The sequence below is a fragment of the Protomyctophum bolini genome, assembly GCF_963924005.1.
Source record: "Protomyctophum bolini genome assembly, chromosome: 4".
Lineage (NCBI taxonomy): Eukaryota > Metazoa > Chordata > Actinopteri > Myctophiformes > Myctophidae > Protomyctophum > Protomyctophum bolini.
The window spans coordinates 30587913-30609591 of record NC_137865.1 but is presented as its reverse complement, the minus strand read 5'-3'; the positions used below and the strand labels follow the sequence as shown (position 1 = coordinate 30609591).

Below are 21679 nucleotides of genomic sequence, written 5' to 3'. Positions count from 1 at the left end.
ACCATTATGCACTTATACTGCCACCATCCATGTATAGGCATATAATCCACGCATCCATACCATATCAGATCTGTTTTTTTTCTGTTTTCTTATAATTATTTATTTATTTCCTCCAATTATATTGACCCTATTGTCGCAATCAGCTCAGCTCATCATCCAATTACATCATAGTTTATCAGCAGAAACAATTAGTTTGATAGATCATTTAGCCTACAATATATTGTAGGCTATTGATTTACTCCAGCTAAGCACCCTGGCATTAAAACTGTCCTTTATCTGACTGCATTGAGTTTCAGCAAAAGTCGCCAGATTTAAAGAAACAAGCGGCCAGGTCCACAAAAATAAGTCACAGAAATTGCCGTGAATATTTATGAAAACGTTTCAACAACACCAATCCTTTTAACAACATATTAATCTGAGGGTCCTTCACATGAACCATTGGTCAAGTCAACCACATCTCCCCTGAAAGTTACTTATATGACACAACGCGCGACACAACATACTTCTAATTCTTGACTTTACAGCCTTGTATAAGTATTAGGACCTACATATTGACTACAACAGCCAACAAGAATGCACACTGTGACACTACACTCTGTATCAAAGCCTGACCACTGTGATTATAAAAGAAACAACCTACTCCTTGAGAAGAGCATGAGCAACTATACAGCAGAGCAGGTAGGCTATAAGGCTGGTTTGTTGTGGTTTCCTTGATTAATCCTGAGGACCCGACGTGAACATTTACTTGCTTCCAATCTAACGAAAAACAGTCTGCTCTGCTGTGAACTGGTAATGTGTGAAATGACTGTTTGAAAATCTGCCACACAGTTAGACACAGAGCAGCAAACTGGCTGGCTGCGCCGTTCAGTTCACAGTAACAGTACGTTATCTGTGAAAAAATCATAGCATGCATGAAGAGTTTAGCTGCATCAGTTGTTAGATATGGTCTTATGTGTCTGAAATTAGATAAATTGAATTTGATTTTGTTGGCTAAATTTTTTACATGTTTTTTAAATGTCAAGTTTGAGTCTAGTGTAATTCCAAGATATTTTAATTCTGATACTATCTGAATACTACTACCCTCAATGAGAATGTCAATGTCAGGGGTCTGTGGAGTTACGTGAAAAATACATACAGACAGTTTTTTTTTTGTTCAGATGCAATCAGCCAATCTGATACGTGACCCATGGCTGCAGTTAATTTATCTGCTGCTAGTTGCTTGTTTTTAGCGTGTACATAAAGAACTGTGTCATCGGCATACATTTGTATGGAGACAGTTGGACAGACGGAAGGCAGATCATTTATATATAAACTAAACAGTATAGGGCCCAGTATTGATCCCTGAGGAACTCCAATGTTACAGTTAAGATATGTTGACTGAGTACCAGTACCAATACGAACACTTTGGTTCCTGTTTGTTAAATATGAGTGCATCCATTTGATTGCTTCTTTAGAGAAGTTAAAGGAGGAGAGCTTTGACAGGAGAACCTGATGGTGTACAGTGTCAATTGCCTTTTTGAGGTCCAGAAATACAGAACCGACTATGCCTCCTGCATCTAACTTTGACTTTACACTTTCCAGAAAGTAACAGTTTGCTGTTTCTGTTGAATGGTTGGAGCGAAAACCGAATTGCAGTGGGTGCAGAGGATTGTGGTCTGAGTTCAAATGAGCAGTCAGTTGTTTTGCCACCCATTTCTCAGCCACTTTGGATACAATAGGTCAAATGCTAATTGGTCTATAGTTTGCCACATCTGTAGAGTCTCTGTAGACAGTGTAGAGTCTTTAGTTCAGTTATATGTTTAATCATAGGGCCCCATACCTGGTCAAATTTTCCTAGTGTTCCCCTCCTTCACCAACTTTAGATGCATCATGAGGTCCCATTCTGACCTGAGATCAGATTCTAAAAATGTCTTCTACATCCTGACAGTTTTCATTCTGACCTGAGATCAGATTCTAAAAATGTCTTATATGTCAGTCGCTCTTCGATTTTTCAAAAATAGCAGACCTACAAGCTACCTACTAGCCTAGACCTACCTAGACCTACTAGCATTCTAAAAATGTCTTCTACACCCTGACAGTTTTCATTCTGACATGAGATCAGATTCTAAAAATGTCTTATATGTCAGTCGCTCATCGATTTTTCAAAAATAGCAGACCTACAAGCTCGTAGCGCAAGCTTGTAGATCTGCTATTTTTCAATAGCTAAAGCATAACATAGTGCTAACACCAAAATGGGTTCCCGCCCAGAATGGGTTAAGCCATATAGATGCTTTAGGGGCCAGTGCTGATTTCCACTCCAATAGAATCCTTCTTCTTGCTAATAAAGTGACAAAAGCAAGATTTAGTTTTATACCCGTACCAATAGGATGGTGACCTGGTATAACCCCAAACAACGCCATCGCTGCACATGGTGACAACTCTATGTTCCAGGCTTCGGCAAGATGTTTAAAGATAGCCGTCCAGTAACCTTGTAAGCGAGGGCATGACCATATTCGCTGGGGACATATTCAATTCAATTCAATTCAATTTTATTATAGTGTCAAATCACAACAAGTTGTCTCAAGACACTTTACAACCAACAAAGATCCACCCAGAGCAAGCAATATTGCGACAATGGTAACGAAAAACTCCCCTTTAGGAAGAAACGTCAGGCAGAACCCGACTCTAGGGTGGGCGGCCATCTGCCTCGACCGTGTCGGGGGGGGGGGGGGGGGGTGGTAGAGGGAGAGAGATAGACAGAGAGAGAAAAAGACAGAGAAATAGGCAGGTGACATATGACATCTGTTACAGGAATCTGTGATGTTGGGGTATATTTTAGAAAGTTTGAAATTAGTGAAATAAATAGTCGTTGTTAGATATTTTAGTATTTCAAAGTGTCTGTGATGTCGTAGGGCACCAACGTCATTTTTGCTATCACGCAATTCCAGACGGCAGATTCGTCGCACCAACTGCACCCGGACGTTCGGCAGAATGCACTGGAGTCAATGAGAGTTCAGTGACCAGCTCATGAACAAATATTTCTGAATGACTGAAATCTTTTGTAAAGTAATCGCTTCTGGCAAATAACAGAAGACATGTAACATATTATCGTCTGCTGTGTTGCTTTTCGATGTGTACACTGTGTAATTTTATAGAAGTAACTAAAGAGCAAAAAGTAGGTTCCTGAACGTGCCAAGTATCGCGAGACTGTCCACCGTTTCCTGTCTGGCAGCCAAATATCGCGATACCCCTGGAACAGAAACGATACCTGCTGCTGTTTAAATCCTCAAATAAAATGTACTGTGCACTCTGTGCACATTGAAAAGCAAGTGATTAGAAAACAAACTGATATGTCTTCTTTTATATGCCTGAACCGATTATATGACACAGGTCTCAATGGTTCATAAATAATGTTTGTTATGAGCTGGTCCAGCTTGCTCCATTCACTGCTTTGTATTCATGTAACTTCCGGTACGAGATTTGGCTCCCATGAAAGTGTCATGCACGCAGCACAGTCACGTGACCATGACACTTCCTTCTCTAAACTTCCTTGGACTACGTTTTGTCTCAGTAAGACAGCCCTCCCCCTCTCCACAAGGTGGGGTGAGTGCAGCAAAGCATTATGGTAATTGTAGTAATACAGCAGTGAGACCGGTGTCCATGACATCACAGACACTTTGAAATACTGAAATATACCCACATAAAAACCCCAGGAAAGTGTTTCATGTCTCCCAAACATCATTAAAATAAGATCTGGTTGCAAAAGGGGTGAAGTGGCCCTTTAAGTGTTAATTGTAAATAACATGAAAGCAACGAGTTGTTAAGATAAAGTAAAACAACAATATTAAGCCCATAATAGAATTGTTTCACAGAAGATCAGACTCAAGCAGTTACTGTACAGTACACATGTGACATGCTGGATCAACTACATGATGTTGAGCTTGTTGAAATGTACACATTCTCCCCCCAGGACTTGTTCTTTAAGTACACTTGGAATAACTTCCTGCACCTCCAAGTGGAGCTATGCGTCGCTGCCATCCTTAGGCCTGCTGCCCACGAAATGAGAGCCCAGCCTGTGCTGGGATCCCAGGACCAGTCCAGTCCTCCTCAGGATGTCCAGCAAGAGCCTCCGACTCCAGACACCCCAGCTCTCCCTGAAAACTCCGCACACAACGCCATGGTTTCTCACGTAAGTGCTATATAGGGGCTACCGTTCAGCCAGTTGTATTAGATCACTGTTTCCTTAATTCTTTAACTGACGAATCCGTGATATCACGTATTTCAAATTAGACCCGTTGTCTGCCGAATACGCCATATCACATATTTGATCACTTTATATCAATATGAAACGACTACGGTTCAAACCTGTCCCAGTTGCTAGGCAACGCCTTCGTCACCCCCAGCACCAGGATTTTTGCGCACGGCACCCACTCCATTCAAAGTAGGATCTTCTCTGGCCATTATCTCTGAAATTACGAGCACTGTCTGTGGTTTTGAAAAAAACATCCGATGTTCGGATGTGATTTGTGATTTTGTATTACTCTCGACATATTATTGTTTCTGGCGAAAGGTAAACATTGTAAGCTGCTGCTAACATTAGCCGTTTCTTCTATTTCTCCTCCCATCCACTTGCATTAAGTTGCTCAAAAGCGCATGAGGCGATTTCATTCCTCCTTCCGGGTAGGAACAGAGTGCATTCTGGGATGGATTGCCCCAATAACATGAACGCGCTGATTGTTGACTATCATTGTGCCATTTGCGCGCGTTCACGTATGAAACATTCGTTCACGTGTCATGGGCCCAATAACATGAACGTGCACAATGATAGTCAACGGGCTCGAGCTGCAATGACAAATTCGGCCACTATGTCCATTTCGCCTCAGGGTTTCCTCCGGGTGCCGTCTCTATTCATATATACTCTAAGGTGAGGCCAGGGAGACCGGATGTAAACACAAGACGCAGGGCAGCAACAAGTCCACGACGTAATTCAAACACCCGGGAGGGACACTCCAACAGGAACATGAACCAGGATGCCGTCACTGGATGGAAAAGGGACCAGGTTCATTGACCAGGCGGGGAACAGGAACAACACGTTGACAGGTCCCCTGTCAAATCAACTTAAAGCAATCACTGAAAAAAGTTTCAGTGATAGGAGCAGAGTCACAACAGGGCAGCAGTATAGACAAATCAACAGAGAGCGCTATCATTATCGCAGGTTATGATTGCTGCTCGGCGGATTCGTCTATAGGGCAGGGCAGCCAGAATAGAGGAAGATCGTGACAGCAATGTGTCTAATGTGCATGTTGTATCTCTGTCTCTCTGTCTCTCTCTCTCTCTCTCTCTCACACACAGCTGTTTGAACGCTGCCAACTTGTCCAGAGGATTCTGAATGCCTGGGAGGAGAATGATGTGATGCAGTGAGTGAGCTTGTGCAGTTGTGTTTTATAACATTCCCCAGGAAATGTGTACTCTGCATGTGAATGTGCTGGTGTTGCTGTGTTCAGGACAGGAGGTGGGATGAGGAAAGGATACATGGGACACCTGACAAGGATCGCCAACACGGTGGTACACAACCTGGATAAAGGCCCTGTTCACACCCAAATTAGTAGCCTCATCACAGGTGTGTGTGTGTGTGTGTGTGTGTGTGTGTGTGTGTGTGTGTGTGTTTTAATAGCACCACTTTTACTGAAATACATTCTTCCATTTTCTTACTGTAATAATCTTAATAAATTATAAAAAACAAACAAAAAAAACAACAACCGGCATATGCCAGTTTTCCACTGTGTGTGTGTGTGTGTGTGTGTGTGTTAAAGATGGAGTGCCACCATTTTTTCCACCATAAAACATGATCATCAGGTATTATTACAATATAAGGGGGAAGAACTTTTTCCAAAAAGTGTACAGTATTTGTTAAAATCATGCTTTTATGTGGACACGCCCACCAGTTCATTAAGTATGCCTGGTTTGCCTGGTGGGTGGTGATGGGTGGTGATCCACCTGAACTGAAGCCGCACCCACAGCTGTAGTTGTATGATAAAGGGGGAGGGGTTAGGGGAGGGGCTGATAGTGTGGTGTCACTATATTTCTGTTTACTTCATTGGCCCGTTTGACTGTCAAGGGTTCAGCCTCCAGGAAGAAACCCTAAATACAAAGTTAATATACACCATTGCACATAAAAACAACTCCAGGGTGTCTAATGAAGTACTGTCACCTCATAGACACAAAATACAAAAATTGTGGCTCTCTATCTTTAAGGCTGTCCCCGAACATTCAGGGTTCGAACCTTCGCTCGTTAGGGTTGGCACTTGAATCTTAATTAATGGGCTTGAACCATTCGTTTATTTTTATTATTATTATTATTTAACTCGAAAAATATTTCTCTGCGAGCATGCGATATGCATAATAAGAGTACTATGTTCATGTTGTGTTTAAATGTCACATGCCGAGGTTCGGAGCTCGAAGGTTATATTTAAAATGAATTAGAAACGAATGGTGTGTGTGAGGAAATGCAGCAAACTTCCACCGTGTGCGTGTGTGTGTGTGTGTGTGTGTGTGTGTGTGTGTGTGTGTGTGTGTGTGTGTGTGTGTGTGTGTGTGTGTGTGCGTGTGCGTGCGTGCGTGCATGCGTGCGTGCGAGCGTATTCTAATACTGCTTTGTGCTTTGTGTTGTGTGGTTGCAGCACTGCCAGGCGACTGTAGAGGGCGCTGGGAGAGCTTTGTAGACCAGACCCTTTCAGAAACCAACAGGAAAAACACTATAGACCTGGTATACATTTTTACACAGACACACATTTATATCTTTTGATCTATCAATAAAAATATACGGTATATCTGAAATATATTGAAATATATTTTTCTTCACTGTAATGTTTGTATCAATAGCCATAATGTAATTGCGTTATTCGCTGCAAACATGCAAATTGAATGCATGCACAGGATGCATTCAAGTCAATGTGCAAGAGAAGAGCTACGGGTTAACTTAGTGGTAGTGCGTTTTAACATATTTCTGAGCTTTTTTTCAAAACAATACGCTACACTGCTAGACTGGTTTATCATCTAAATAAATCACTCAAGTCGAGTCGTTTCTTTTTTTGTTTAGAGGTGGAGCAGTCGATACGGCGTGCTTTGTTTGGAATGGAACTTTTATCTACACACACTTGATGTAACCATTCACAACAGGTTTCCAAATCCTCCAAATAGGCGATCTTCAGGCGAAACAGTTTACTTATCTATTTGAAGCTTTGGCCATATATCATAAATAAATTGTTGAATCTTTGGACTTCACAATTGTTTCCGACTTGTCCTAAGTTATTACAATTTTACTCAATGTACCTGAATAATTGTGTCAGTATTGCCCAAACATTGTTGCTTTTCGTCTGCACTTGAAGAGTGTAGACGGATAATTCAAATAGCCGCGATTATGTTTAGCATGCTAGATTACCTTTTCATATTGTACTGAAATAAACTGCTCAGCTAGCCAGCAGCAGTAATAGTAAGGCTAAACATGCCATATCACTCATATGACCCTTTAACGGAATACTGTTTATTATGTTCTATATTTATATATTTAAATTAGTATCTGTTCTGTTCATTGATATTTAAGTCTTCAAGTAAAATCTTTGGTTTCCCTGTTCAAGGTCGGCACCCGTAGCCTCCGCCACTCATCTGAGGATGACATGGAGAGTCCATTCCCCAAAGAACTGACACTCCAGCAGGTACATAAACGTGTTTATTAAACACACAGTCTGTTGACCGCTCCCATCTTATGGCCTGAAAGGCAATAGGTAAAATACTGATTCTGTAACTTGGGGTGCTCTGTCGTGTTCCTGCGGTTCAGCGGTTAACCGCAGTAATGTGGATATTGTCAGCCACATGTCACCTCTCTGCCTTTGCCCTCCTGTCATTCTTTAACATCTTATCCCGATAAATCAGTAATGGCAGGCATTACACATAATCACTTATTATTATTATAACCTAATTGAAGTGTGCGGATTGCTCTAGGTCTTCTCTGACTACCAGATCCAGCAGATGACAGCGAACTTCGTGGACCAGTTTGGCTTTAATGACGAGGAGTTTACCGAACACGATGACAGCATCGGGTAAAATGATAACAAACTACAATGTTAGTGGTGCTGCTAGTGCTATGTGTACTAATTATTATAATTTATAAATTATTTAACTCTTGTTGCAGTGCAACATTTGACCGGATTGCAGAGATCAATATCAGCATTGATGCTGGCCATGACAACGTGAGTACGGACAATAACCTTCACTGCTTTTCCTTCCGATGTTTTTTGTTTGTTTGTTTTTCTCCCTAATTGTATCATTGTCAATTCCCTCCGTGTGTATACTCCCCGTCAATGCTGCTAACCCCTACTCGTTGGTCTTGGGGAGGGTGTATACAACCACATGCTAGTCCCTCCCAGTTCCTCCCCCTGCTGAACAGGCACCCTAACCAACATGTACAGTAGGAGTCACTAGTCAAGCAACATAATATTGGACCTCATTCACAACAGCGTTTACGCTCATATGGTGAGTGGAGCGTGAGCGTATGGGCATTTACGAGGATTCCCACATTACGTGGGAATTCATGGCCATTGACGTCTGCTACTAAGGTGGTGTATAGGGCATACGGCTTGCGTACATTTATTGAATCCATTTATTGTTCCCAGACCTCAAATTAAAAAAAATATATATATAGGGTGTGTCCCAAATATTGGTCAGCACATCAAAAAATGATAGCCTATATAAAAGCTGAGTATCACTTGTATGCCTATATGTATGCATTCTAGAGGCATTGGTCAAGTTAGCCTAGAGTCCCATACAGAAACTGCCCCGCAAGCCAGACACCTTTTTATTTATTTATTAGGATATTTCTAGCATGCGCGGCTCACGATCTCAGCAGCCTTCTACTCGCAGTGCAACGCGTTGTGAGCTTGTAGATCGGCTATCGCAGACTCGCGCTGCATGTTAAAAAACAAACTCACAATTATAATAAGCAAGAACATGCACTCGATGTGCACTGTACAAATCCAACGTTGTTTAGTGTAGTAATGCCTGTAGTAGGCCTATTTAAATAGTTTTGTCACGGAGCTCCTTTGAGTCAGTTCTATGACTGTCGTTGTGTGTGTGTGTGGGGGGGGGGGGGCAGCATGCTGCCACTGAACCAAGTCCAATCTGGGTGAAATTCACATTGGAAAATTAATATAACGGCGCGGTGAGCCCGGCCCTGCCCTGGGCCCGGCCCGACTGGCTTTTGGCTCTAATGCATTCTAAGGTCTGACAGACAGATAGCAGACGGAGTCACTAGGGCTAATTAGCCCTATATAAAAAATAGAAGTCCACATTATGGCATCAGCGTGTGCAATTCGGCCAGTCATAGTTTTAAGCCAGCTCACCTTAATTAATTTTAATATGGGCAACTGTAGCTGTGTAGGCTGTAGGCTACTACATTGATCTCATCATGAGATCAATCAAGTTTGGTGCCAACTAAAACCAAATTTCCCGCGAATCATTTTAATATGACGACATCATGAAATGAACCTGCACTGCACACTGGATATAGGCTACCCGCAGTATGGTTGAAATTTTAAATAGCTATATATATAGGCCTACGTGTCCATGATCAGAACAAATCCATACTCCACATGGCATTCAGACAGATGATAGTTAGATGATATTAATCTAAAAGACAGACTTCCCTGCATGAATCAATGCAGTTCTGATAAGAACTATCTATTTTACCTCTACAGGCGAGTGTGCAATTGTTCAAAAGAAATGGCTCTTTTATTTGCCAAGGCTCTTTTATTTGCCAAGTAGGCCTATAGGCTATAGCCTTGAGCTTAAACTTAAATCAATAAATGAACGAGTTGGTTATGAGAGTAGCCTATACTTTATAACGTTCAGTCCGTTGACATTGCTGTCAAAATTAACTGTTCTACAAGCTCATGCATTGCGTAGCACCGCGTTCACTGGATCAGTGTATTTTGCCGGCTGTAATGATGACGTATTTCAGATATTCAGATATTTCCTGTTGCCTTATATGGCGTGGAATGGGCGTGGATGTTCCATTAAACCAGGCGACACCAGGCGAATCGCTCGAAAGAGGCGGAAAAGGTACACCGGGCGATACGCACAAATGCACTGATTACACCACCTTTGCTGAATGACACGGGAGCTTATCGCAGCTTGATCGGACGGATAAATACGATATCATTCATTACGCATCTCATGTACACCTGCGCGTAAATGTTCTGTTGTGAATGAGGACCATTGTGTTTGTTGGAGCATCCAGCTAACCTTGCTGAATGGTACTGCTGCCATGTCACGCCTTCCCATCCAAGCAAATACTGCTTGACTGTCTCCATTCAAGGAGAAATGTGAATGATATTTAAAACATTATGCCTGTTATGCTGTGCTGTGTACAGGCTAACACGGCTGTGTTTGAGGCCTGCTCTAAAGAGAAGATACAGCCCTTTGATGATGACGAGGAGGACATCTGGGAGGAGAAGGAGATTGACTATGCAACACAAACAAAGTCACGAAACAGGTCAAATACACCAACCTCAGATGTACAGTTGCACTCACGTGCGACCTTTCTTTCTTTTCTTGTTTCGTGTTGTGTATGTATACTGTATCTCTTGAGTATGCATTTGTCCTGAAAAAAATATTTTACTGTGAATGAAGGTTTGGTGGATCACGGCTATCGCAGGGGGACACAGGGAGCAAGGCCCAGGATGGAACACTGGTCTCAAACCCGGAAGCCTCTGTTAAGACCATGGGCTCAGGCACAGAGGAAGTGGAGGTGCCTAAAGAATTCCTGGATCCTTTCTCCAGCCAGAGTCTGACCGATGCCTCCGACAGTGAGACACACTTATAACCTTTGTACTATTTGGTTTTAAGATTTATTTTTGGGGCTTTTATGCCTTTATTTGACAGGACAGGAAATGGGGAGAAAGAGAAGGGGCGTGACATCAAACAAAGGCCGTCGGGATTTGGGAGTCGAACCTGTGACACGCTGTCAGGCTACACTGAGCCTGGACCGCTGCTACACCAGCAGTGTAGCCCCTGTGTACATTTATAATACTTTCATTGTGCCTCCCTTTGTGTTTGGACTTAAGCTGGCTGAGCCATGCAGAAAAAAGTATTTACATAAAAAACACCCTATATGAATATTGCTAGACGATAAACACTAAATATCAATACACACCCACACACGGGCCTGTGCGTGCGTGTGTGTGTGTGTGTGTGTGTGTGTGTGTGTGTGTGTGTGTGTGTGTGTGTGTGTGTGTGTGTGTGTGTGTGTGTGTGTGTGTGTGTGTGTGCGTGCGTGCGTGCGTGCGTGCGTGCGTGCGTGCGTGCGTGCGTGTGTGTGCGCATGCATGCTGCATGTTAGTAGGTTGCAGCATACTCCAACCAAGCATACTCCGTACAGCCTTATCATGCTGTTGTGTCATTTGATTTTGGTTGCACTGTTCTCCACAATGTGTCTCTCATATATTTTGTGTGGTGCTCTGCATGTATGTGCCCAGGTTCTGGTTCAATGTGTCTCTCATATAGTGTGTGTGGTGCTCTGCATGTACAGTATGTGCCCAGGTTCTGGTTCAATGTGTCTCTCATATAGTTTGTGTGGTGCTCTGCATGTATGTGCCCAGGTTCTGGCTGGGTAGCTGACTTTGGGGAGGTGAACTCGAAGGCCCCTGCACCAGGAGGGGGCTTTGCAGCCTGGGACAGTGTAGCTCCCCAGCCTGCAGCCACAGAGACGGAGGAGAAAGGGTGGGCCAAGTTCACAGACTTCCAGCCTTTCTGCTGGTAAATCGGAGTGTTTTGTCAGTGTGATGTTAGTGTGTGTAGAAGAGAAAGAAATTGAGAAAATGTTATATTACACTTTGAATTTGATAGACGATCTGGGGTTACACCAAAATCTGTTTTTGTGCATTTGTGTTAAACGTATGACCTTTTTATCAATGCTTCACCACCTTGCCTTCTTCATCCCACAAATTGCACAACCATGCCCCTGGACTCCCAGGCTTTCCTCACCCTAACCACTAGAATAGTTACCAAAACCATATACTGAAGGTGGGGCCTGTACCTAGTGAATATGAAATGAAATATGTCTTAGCTATAAAGGAGGCCAGTGTAGTAACTGCAATGTTCTGCTATCCCTGGTCTATATACAGTTATATAACCACAATGCAAACAAGTCCCCAGGACCTTTTTTTCGTATTATCCTTTTAGCCTAAATGTCTGACTGTACCTACCTTGTGCTGTTTACATTTCTGACAATTACAGTATTTAATCAATCAACCAACCAACCAACCAACCAACCAAACAAACAGTAGGTCCACATAAGCATGTCATTCCCAACTCTGGACTCCTGCTAGATTTGCTTCTTATCTTAACACATATTTTATGAAGGTTACATGACATCTCAGGTGTAATCGAGTCCCCCGAATGAGACAGCTGATGAATGAAAACCAGTGATACTCAGGGCCAGATAGAGTAACTGTCACAACATGTGTTCCACAGCTCTGAGACGGGGCCCAGGTGCAGCTCTCCTGTGGACTCAGATCTCAGTGGCTCAGACAGAACCAAACCAAACCCCAACCGTAAGTTCTACAAATGGGACATTCTCTAGAGTCTAGATTACCGCTATCTCCTTTCTGCTCACATGGAAACGTGCAGACTGACTCCTGTCTCTCTCTATACTAGCATGTGTATGGAGCGTCTGCGTGGCAAGGAAAGCTCCCCTAGTGGCGTCGGACAGCTCTTCCTCGGGCGGCTCGGACAGCGACGAGGAGGAGAACAAGACCGAGTCCGTCTCTCTGGAGATGGTCACCACAGAGACCATCACCACGGGCACCGGCAAGGAGACCATCCGGCTCACAATGGACGCCAAAAACGAGAGAGCGCTGTTCACCAGGTATTACCTATAGAATTATAACCTTCCCCCCCCTCTTTGTCTTTGGGGATAAACTGTGTAATTGTTTTTGAGTGGTGCAATCACTCCAAAGAACAGCAATGTCCGTGAGACCGTGACGTTAACCTACCTATGTGTTCACCTACTTATGTGTTCACCTATGTGGCCATGAGCACCAGTATATAAATATGAGTACCAGTAAGGGCGCTGTTGTGCCAGAAACAGAGAGAGAGAGATAGTATTAGTGCTGCACTGTTGCCTGCTAATGAGAGCGAGAGGAGAGGAGTGGGGGGGGGGGGGAGAGATGCCAATAAAAGCCCATGGGGGGGGAGAGATGCCAATAAAAGCCCATTGAATTGAATTGAATTGAGAGGGGAGTTGCACCACTCAGTTCACACGGGTGTGAACTACAAGTTACAACAATTCCCCTTCTGCCTTAATGGCCTTGTTTTGTCCTAATGTTTCATGTGGCACCCAAACCAGAACCAATTACTCTTCTTGTATGTCCAACATACTGGCAATAGTGTTTCTGAGTTCTCCTTTTCTCCCCAAACTGCCCAAATTCAGCTCTCCTGTCTTTCCTATTGTTCCGTCCTCTCCCTCCATTTCAAATCTGCCCTTTCTGGGCAAGGTTTTAGAAAAATGCATTCATCAATTGGATGTGTTTCTACACAGAACAATAATGTGCATAACAAATTCCAATCTGGCTTTAGGAAAGGTCACAGCACAGAAACACCTGAAAGTAATTAATGATCTTAGGGTGTCTGCTGACAAGAAACATGTATCCGTTCTCTTACTTCTAGATCTAACGGCTGCATTTGACACGATTGATCATTCAATTTTAATACAGCGTCTGGAGCACTGGATAGGCCTGTCTGGTACGGCCCTGTCCTGGTTTTCCTCCTACCTATCAAACAAGTTATTTTGTCAATCTAGCTGAGTTTGACTCAGACAAACACGACATCGGTTCTGGTATTCCACAGGGCTCGATTCTTGGTCCTCTGTTATTCTCCTTGTACATACTGCCATTGGGAGAACTCATTACCAATCATCCAATCATTTCTATGCTGATGATACCCAACTATATATTTCTGTAGCTCCAGATGATCCCTGTGCTTTAGACCCGCTGTTGACCTGTCTGTCTAGCATCAAATGCTGGATGAGTGAGAACTTTCTCAAGCTAAATGAGGATAAGACAGAAGTTCTCATAATCGGTTCTAGTGAGCAGAAAGAATCAATAATAAGCAGACTTGGCAACCTGACTGTAGGAAGTAACAGTACAGTAAAGAACCATGGGGGTCATTATTTATTCTGAATTGTGTGTGTGTGTGTGTGTGTGTGTGTGTGTGTGTGTGTGTGTGTGTGTGTGTGTGTGTGTGTGTGTGTGTGTGTGTGTGTGTGTGTGTGTGTGCGTATGTGAGTGGGCGTGTGTACATGGCATGCTAACCATGTGGTTAAGGTGTGGTCTTAGATGAGATCCAGCCGTCATCAACTTAACACATGCAGTTTGCTCACCATGGCCTGAGTTCGGATTGGCAACATTCTTACACAGCATGTCAGTGTTTACATCTGCTTGTTTTTTTAATGTTTATGCCTTGCTTTTCTTTCCTTTTTTCTCCATTGCTCTGTAAAGCACTTTGAGCTGCATTTCATGTCATGAAAGGTGCTATACAAATAAAGTTTTATTATTATTATTTTTTTTCTGTGTGTGTGTGTGTGTGTGTGTGTGTGTGTGTGTGTGTGTGTGTGTGTGTGTGTGTGTGTGTGTGTGTGTGTGTGTGTGTGTGTGTGTGTGTGTGTGTGTGTGTGTGTGTGAGCGCGCGCGCGCGTGCGTATGTGAGTGGGCGTGTGTGCATGGCATGCTAACCATCTGGTTAAGGTGTGGTCTTAGATGAGATCCAGCCGTCATCAACTTAACATGCAGTTTGCTCACCATGTCCTGAGTTCGGATTGGCAACATTCTTACACAGCATGTCAGTGTTTACATCAAATTTCAATTTGACAGCAAATTGAAATTTGATGTAAACACTGACATGCTGTGTAAGAAGGGCCAGCAACGCCTTTTCTGCCTAAGGAAATTAGCCAGATTTAATGTCGACAGAGACCTGATGAAACTGTTTTACAGTGCCTATGTACACTCTGTTATCTCCTTCTCTATCATCTGTTGGTATGGTAACCTCACCATTAAAGATACAAATTCTCTTAGAAGTATTGTGAAAACTGCCTCCAAAATTACTGGCATCCAGCTGGAGAGCCTCGATCCTTTCTACAATAGACAGCTGCTCATGAAGGCCAGGGCCATTCGGCAGGATAATGCCCACCCACTCGACTCAGAGTACAGGCTGTTGCCATCAGGCCGTCGTCTGGGTTCCCCCGTTGTCAAAAACAACAGATATAAGCACTCCTTTGTCCCTGCCTCGATTCATGCAGTCAACGCTGCCAGTAACATGTAATGTGGTGATGATATGCTGAAACAAGCACTTTATGCCAGCAATTTATATCCTAGCACTTTTTTCTGATGTAGCCTTTTTTATTTTTTATCTTTGATTCTATACCTGCACTAGATGCGCCCAGACCTCTGTTTATGCTATGGTGTCTCATGTCTGTTGTTGTCCTGTATTGTTTGTATTGTTTGTACGTTTTAAACCACTACTCTTGCTGTAACCTAATTGCCCTTCTGGGACATTAATAAAGACCTTGAACCTTGAACTTGAACATTCTGAAGAGGTTTCCCGCGTTCTGGTTTTTATAATACTTATCTTCTTGCAGTGACGCAGACAAGGTGTTACCAGATGGACTCTCTGCCAAAGACAAAGGCAAAAGTAGCGAGACAGAGAGTGAGAAGGGAAAGACGACTGGAGGACTCCCCAGCAAAACCACCACCACACCGACTAGTCAGTCCACTGCAGTCACACAGTAAGTGTGTGTGTGTGTGTGTGTGTGTGTGAGAGTGAGTGAGTGAGAGAGAGAGTTTACGTGCGTGCGTGTGCGTGCATGTGTGTACATTCATGAATTGAAAATCTAATAGTTTTCCATTTCATTTCCTTGCAGAGAGACACCACCGTCTGCTAACGGACCGGTCTAATGCTGCGGTACAGAGACATGCACTTAAATTACCCTTGTCTTCATTCAACACACACCGCATTACCGCCTTTCTCTTCCTGTTAGCAGTCCTCCCACACCTTTTGTCTGCATTCACAGAGATACAGGGGAATGGGAAGTTACAGACCAACCGGAGAGGAAAAAGCCCTCAACAACATACATTTTGAATACACAATGTGATGTTGCTGCTTTTTTGCACCCATGTCACCCATTCCTCAGTGACATCACTAATCACTATAATAGGTCAGTGTAGAAGAGAGCATTGGGCACATTTTTAAAACTAAAAGCAGTATTGCCCAAAAGACCCTTTTTTCATGGAACTTATCACACCATACTCGTATTTGTAGTGATGAGGGGAGATAACACAGTGGGGGGACATTCATAAACTTCAGTTCCCAGAGCACCACAACTGGAAACATTTGTGGATTCCGGACACTATCTGAATTTCATTTGCATCCAGAATGCAGGTACTTTTCCAACACAGAATTGGACTGTTTACAGTAACAGATGGCAAGCTTACGAGCTTTCATGCCAGGCATGGAATTTCTCTCTCCCTAGCATTCTAGCCAGAGGGTTTCGTAGAGTAGACATTTGAATTGATAGTAATCTGAGACATTTTTCATAGCTCCCTTTTGGCATACATGCTACAGTATGTGAACCATTTGTAAATCCTCCTCAAATGTTTAGCCTTTGATCCAGCAGTGGAACCAGAAGCGGCCCATTTTACCAGACTTTCAGAGCACACGTAGGTTTTAGATTTGAATTACGTATGGTCTCACCCTGGGCTTACCATGCTGTCTCTCAACTCATACCCCCCAGCCCCAGCCCCAGCCTCAATGAACTTCAGGTAGTTTAGAAGTGTGTGCTGTTGTCATGTAGTATGTGTAGACATGTGCACCTGTGTGCATGTGTGTCTGAACTCTGTCTGAGGTGCAGAGTGTTTTCTCAGGTCAAAAGAGAGGTATGTGTGGATATAAAGAAAGCAAAGCACACCTGTGTAACACACAAACACACACATGCACACATTCAATACACATGTGTGTACACACAACCATGTCCATACACGCACACATGTACACATAACCACGCGCACACACACACACACGCACCACGCACACACACATTAAACTCCTATTCAATGACATGCTCATACCATATCATATCACCCACAGAGCTGTTTAAATGTAATATTGTGACATTTGAATCTGTATTAGGTTGTGGCTTTTTCTTCTTGGTACCATGTTATTAACGTAATATAAATGTAAACAGTATATATATAAACATTCTATCTATTTTTGGAACAAATCTAGACGTATGGCAAAGCGGTTGTTCTGCGGGTGGCAAACGTGTGTTAATGTACACTACAGTATGTGTGTGTGTGTGTGTGTGTGTGTGTGTGTGTTTACTGTTGAAATGAGGCAATAATGATGTCTGTGTTTTGGTTTGAATACCCCAGCATCAGTTCCTGTTTCCTCTGCTCCATATGCTTCCTGCGTGCGGGTTTGTGTTTGGGGTGTGTGTGTGCATCTAGAGCAGTGGTTCTCAACCAGCGGGGCCCGGGCCCACTGGTATTGCAAGTATATATAAGTATATACATTTTAATAATGATATAACCTTCATAAAAAAAGATTATGTAAAAGCAAAATGTCATGATATTGTAACGACCCTGCAAAAGACCCGGCAGTAACTTCCTCCTCCAAGGGAGCTAGCTCTCTTGGCGTGGCTTCTTAAGCGTTACATTGGTGGCAGCGGTAGGATGAACGCTGGAGCGTGCCCTTGCACGAGGGACGTGAGGGACTCGAGGAGCGAAGCGAGAAGCGCAGGGGCACGCTTCAGAAAGGAGGGGGTAGTGTAACGACCCTGCAAAAGACCCAGCCGTAACTAGTCCTCCAAGGGAGCTAGCTCTCTTGGCGTTTACCTTGTCTACTGAGTTGGAGATCGGGGGTCCGATTCCACCTCAGGGTGCTGTATTTATTTTTTTAAACCTTGAAAATGTTGTTTTCAATGTGATACTGCTAAATAAGAACTTAGTGTACTGCATTAGTTCCATTGGATCAAAGCCGGAACACAATCGATTGATTGATCATGCAGGTGACCACTGAACACGGCAGCCCATTTTCAAGTGGGCCCTGATCCAGAAAAGGTTGAGAATCACTGATTTAAAGTATTGAGTTATTCGTGGTTGCTCACTGTGTCACGCATTGAAAATGGAAAATCTATAACCTAAATGCGCATGGCGGTGCGATGCATTGTGAGCTTATACTGTAGATCTGCTATTTTCACTGCACAACGCCGGCACGCAGCAAAGTATAACTCACCCTTAAAGCGGCACTATGTAACTAAAGATGTGTCCAATCTGTATGGTAGAGTATGTTAATACAATATAACTTTATTTATTCTGTCTCCCTTGCTCTTCTATTGAAACATTTAGATTGTGTCAAAAGGTCATGTCTCACCTAGACACATTCAATCAAGATTCAATGTATCCCCTGAGTAAACAGGCAAGCTCTATTAGCTCAATGGTAAAAATGTCAGTGCATGAAATCAGGTTCAAATCTGGGGTAGAAGAGGAAAGTTACATAGTGCAGCTTTAAGGCTTCCATATAATTTATTTTATTTACTGTGTGACATGCTTTATTATTGGACCTTTCTTCTTGTCTCTCTCTTTCTCAGGGCAGGAGTTGAGTTTCAGCGCATAGGCCTATGAAAAATGATTGACTTAGCTCATTTTGTTTTTAATTCTCAATAGCACTTTCTAGAACGCACTTTTCAGTTTGGGTTCAGGGGCGGTTATGTATTACAGAGAGGCAGAAATGTTTGACTTGAATGAGTGACTTTTTAAAATACTGTTGTTTTTTTGCAAAAATTGTCTCTTTTGCCAAAGTGTCTTCCCACCAGTCTATAGCTGGATCTTGCAGAATGTCTGTGGGCTAGCCTCCCTCTCTTCACCCATGTCCACGAGGATGGATGAGAAAGATAACAGATCTGGTTTTAAAAGGAATACACCGCTCATTAAGATAGATCATCTCCATGTCTTTATGACTTTATCAATCGCATGAATGATTGTGTGATGCAGTGTGATTGTGCAAACTCCCCCCAAAAAATCCCAGCCCGCTAATAAGGTTAGTGGCCTCAAAAACTGTTTGAGAACCAAGCCTTTGCAGTGGATTTTTCAAAAGGATTAAAATAAAAGCTCTGCTATTTTTGAATAGCCAACCCTAAAATCAAAAATAACACACATGCTTTCCCGGTTTTAATGGGTTAAGAGTAATTAAATCACAAATTCAGATTTTTTTTTATTGCAACTTAAGTCTGATGAATTTGGTCCTCCCCATAATTCAATATCTTGATTCAACTTCAACTTATTTTTTCTTTTATTAATTTTTCATCTTTATCCAGAAGCATATTGATTAGAAGCGTGTGTAGAGAGACACGCAAGACATGGTGCCGGGAGTCTAAGAACTAAACTTGCAGTTACATTAAATAAACAACAATAATAGTCACATTGTAAAAGGCGTAAAAATGGTACTGTGATATTTTAACATGATCAAATTACAGGGTTCTGCTGTCTATTTTGCTAAAAAGAAAAAAGAAATACATGAGTGATATATACGTGAATATATATCTATTGTCTACAGTCAGCTATGCATAAAGCGTGACAGTGTTTGGTAGTCAATCGTGCAACGTATCCAATGTCAACAAATATCATTATGCATGCAGTCAGATATACTGTACATAAAATGTTGGAAAGGACTGTGTTCTGCAGTATATATAGCTAAATATCAACAAATATAAAAATATATGAATAAGATGTGTGAGGCAGTCAGATAGACATAAATTACTGTATCTATCAGTGTTACACAGTCTATTGTGCAACAACAAATATACATAAACTGGATGAAGATACTGTATACTTTTATAAGTTTGCATAACAGACATGGGTGCAAAATATTACATGATAAAGACGAAGTAGGAATACAGAATCCTGGACAGTTTTGTAGTGGCCAGCCAGTTACCACTACTTCAAACAAACTACAGAACTGTTAGTAAAGCAGTAGGCTAAACTAGAGCTGTGATAGTGATATATTTAAAGTTGCATTGTTCTTTTTACATCAGCTATTGCACCATGGTTTTACTGGCTCCAATCTGATCAAGTTTCGCGTAAAGTCATCCAGGTCTTAAGCAAACTCGAGCTTAGTCTCAAATCTACAATTGAAACAAATCAAAACTTGACTGAACATTCACAAATATGACAGCGGTGCATTCCTTTAAGTATGCCTGGTTTGCCTGGTGGGTGGTGATACCCACAGCTGTAGTTGTATGATAAAGGGGGAGGGGTTAGGGGAGGGGCTGATAGTGTGGTGTCACTATATTACTGTTTATTTCATTGGCCCGTTTGACTGTCAAGGGTTCAACCTCCAGGAAGAAACCCTAACAACTCCATGGTGTCTAATGAAGTACTGTCACCTCATAGACACATGAAAAACTGGACAAATACAAAAATTGTGGCACTCCATCTTTAACTAAAGCAACTTAAGTGTGTTTTCCCTCCCATCTAATACCTTCTTCCACTGGCCAGTGGAGGTGGAGTCAGGGAGGAAGGGAGGTTTGGGAGAAAGAAGTTCTATTTGACAACACATCACCCCAGAGCATTATAGGAGCTACTGACTAGCTCCTATAATTAAGATTGAAATGTCCATATTCTTTTATTTTTTTCTTATTAATGTTTTATTTTTACGGAACTGGGACACATTATGTCAGGGTTTGTTTGAATCAGGGCAAGGAAACTACGGTTGGGTCAGAATGTGTCATCCAACTCTTCCCAAACCCCTTGCACTCTGCACCTGACCCATACTGTACTCTGTGTGTGCACGTGTAGCCGTGTGTGTGTGTGTGTGTGTGTGTGTGTGTGTGTGTGTGTGTGTGTGTGTGTGTGACTGTGTGTCAATTTAGTGTGTGACTGTGTTACTGTGTACAGTACAGCTACAGGTATGGTAAGGTGGTATGCAGCAGCATAATAATGGCTTCTTGAAGTGCCATTCATCTTGTACATTCATGAAGCCACAGTCCACCTCACCCTCCTATGTGACCTGTGCAATATATATATGCATACAGTAGGACTACATCCATATTTCCTCTAGTGGATTCGTGGTACGAGCAATTATTGTTTAAATCCCCTAAAACTTTTACACTCAAGTGAAGGCAACGTTGGATTTTGCCACGGAACTGTCTAAAGGGTGCGGGGCACTGTGTGTGTGTGTGTGTGTGTGTGTGTGTGTGTGTGTGTGCATGTCACAAAGTGGTTGTGATGTGCCTTTCTTCTTTTTTTGTAAAGTGGACTGATGCTGGCGGTTCCTTGCATATAGAGAGTAACGTGTCCGTTACCTGTCGTAAATTTTTCCTTGTACATTCAGATAAAAACCCTAATAAACACGTCAAACCATGAAGGCGTGGAGTCTTTTTTTTGCTTTTCAGTTTTCACGGATGTCAACAGGACACAAACACACACTCACGCTTGAGCAGATGCACAAATAATATGTTTACCTTAAGGGCGGGTGAGCGAGCCGGAGGATTAGGTTTCTTACAATTACTGTTACTAGCCCTTACCCGTTGTCCCATCCCCCTCTGCCTACAATAGTAAACAGACCTGCGTAGCACTTGATCTACTGTGCCCATGGG

At 42.6% G+C, this 21679-nt stretch overlaps 1 protein-coding gene across 4 annotated transcripts in view; it reads left to right on the top strand.

The window, feature by feature from the left end:
- ppp6r2b (protein phosphatase 6, regulatory subunit 2b) overlaps positions 1 to 21447 on the top strand; it is a 31517-nt gene extending 10070 nt beyond the window's left edge. Inside the window, exons 12-26 of one of the 4 annotated variants that reach the window (XR_013963888.1) lie at positions 3950 to 4168; positions 5332 to 5396; positions 5484 to 5599; positions 6660 to 6745; positions 7617 to 7694; positions 7981 to 8078; positions 8171 to 8228; positions 10407 to 10528; positions 10666 to 10841; positions 11634 to 11790; positions 12508 to 12587; positions 12691 to 12901; positions 15668 to 15814; positions 15950 to 20901; positions 20954 to 21447. Coding sequence is in view for 2 of the 4 variants with exons in the window: in XM_080760713.1 (XP_080616839.1) it covers positions 3950 to 4168; positions 5332 to 5396; positions 5484 to 5599; positions 6660 to 6745; positions 7617 to 7694; positions 7981 to 8078; positions 8171 to 8228; positions 10407 to 10528; positions 10666 to 10841; positions 11634 to 11790; positions 12508 to 12587; positions 12691 to 12901; positions 15668 to 15814; positions 15950 to 15983 (1647 nt within the window). In the remaining 2 variants the exon portion in view is untranslated. Of the gene's footprint in view, positions 1 to 3949; positions 4169 to 5331; positions 5397 to 5483; positions 5600 to 6659; positions 6746 to 7616; positions 7695 to 7980; positions 8079 to 8170; positions 8229 to 10406; positions 10529 to 10665; positions 10842 to 11633; positions 11791 to 12507; positions 12588 to 12690; positions 12902 to 15667; positions 15815 to 15949 lie in introns of all 4 variants that reach the window. The other 3 variants (XR_013963889.1, XM_080760714.1, XM_080760713.1) reach the window with 3 other exon arrangements.
- The last annotated feature ends 232 nt before the right edge of the window (positions 21448 to 21679 follow it).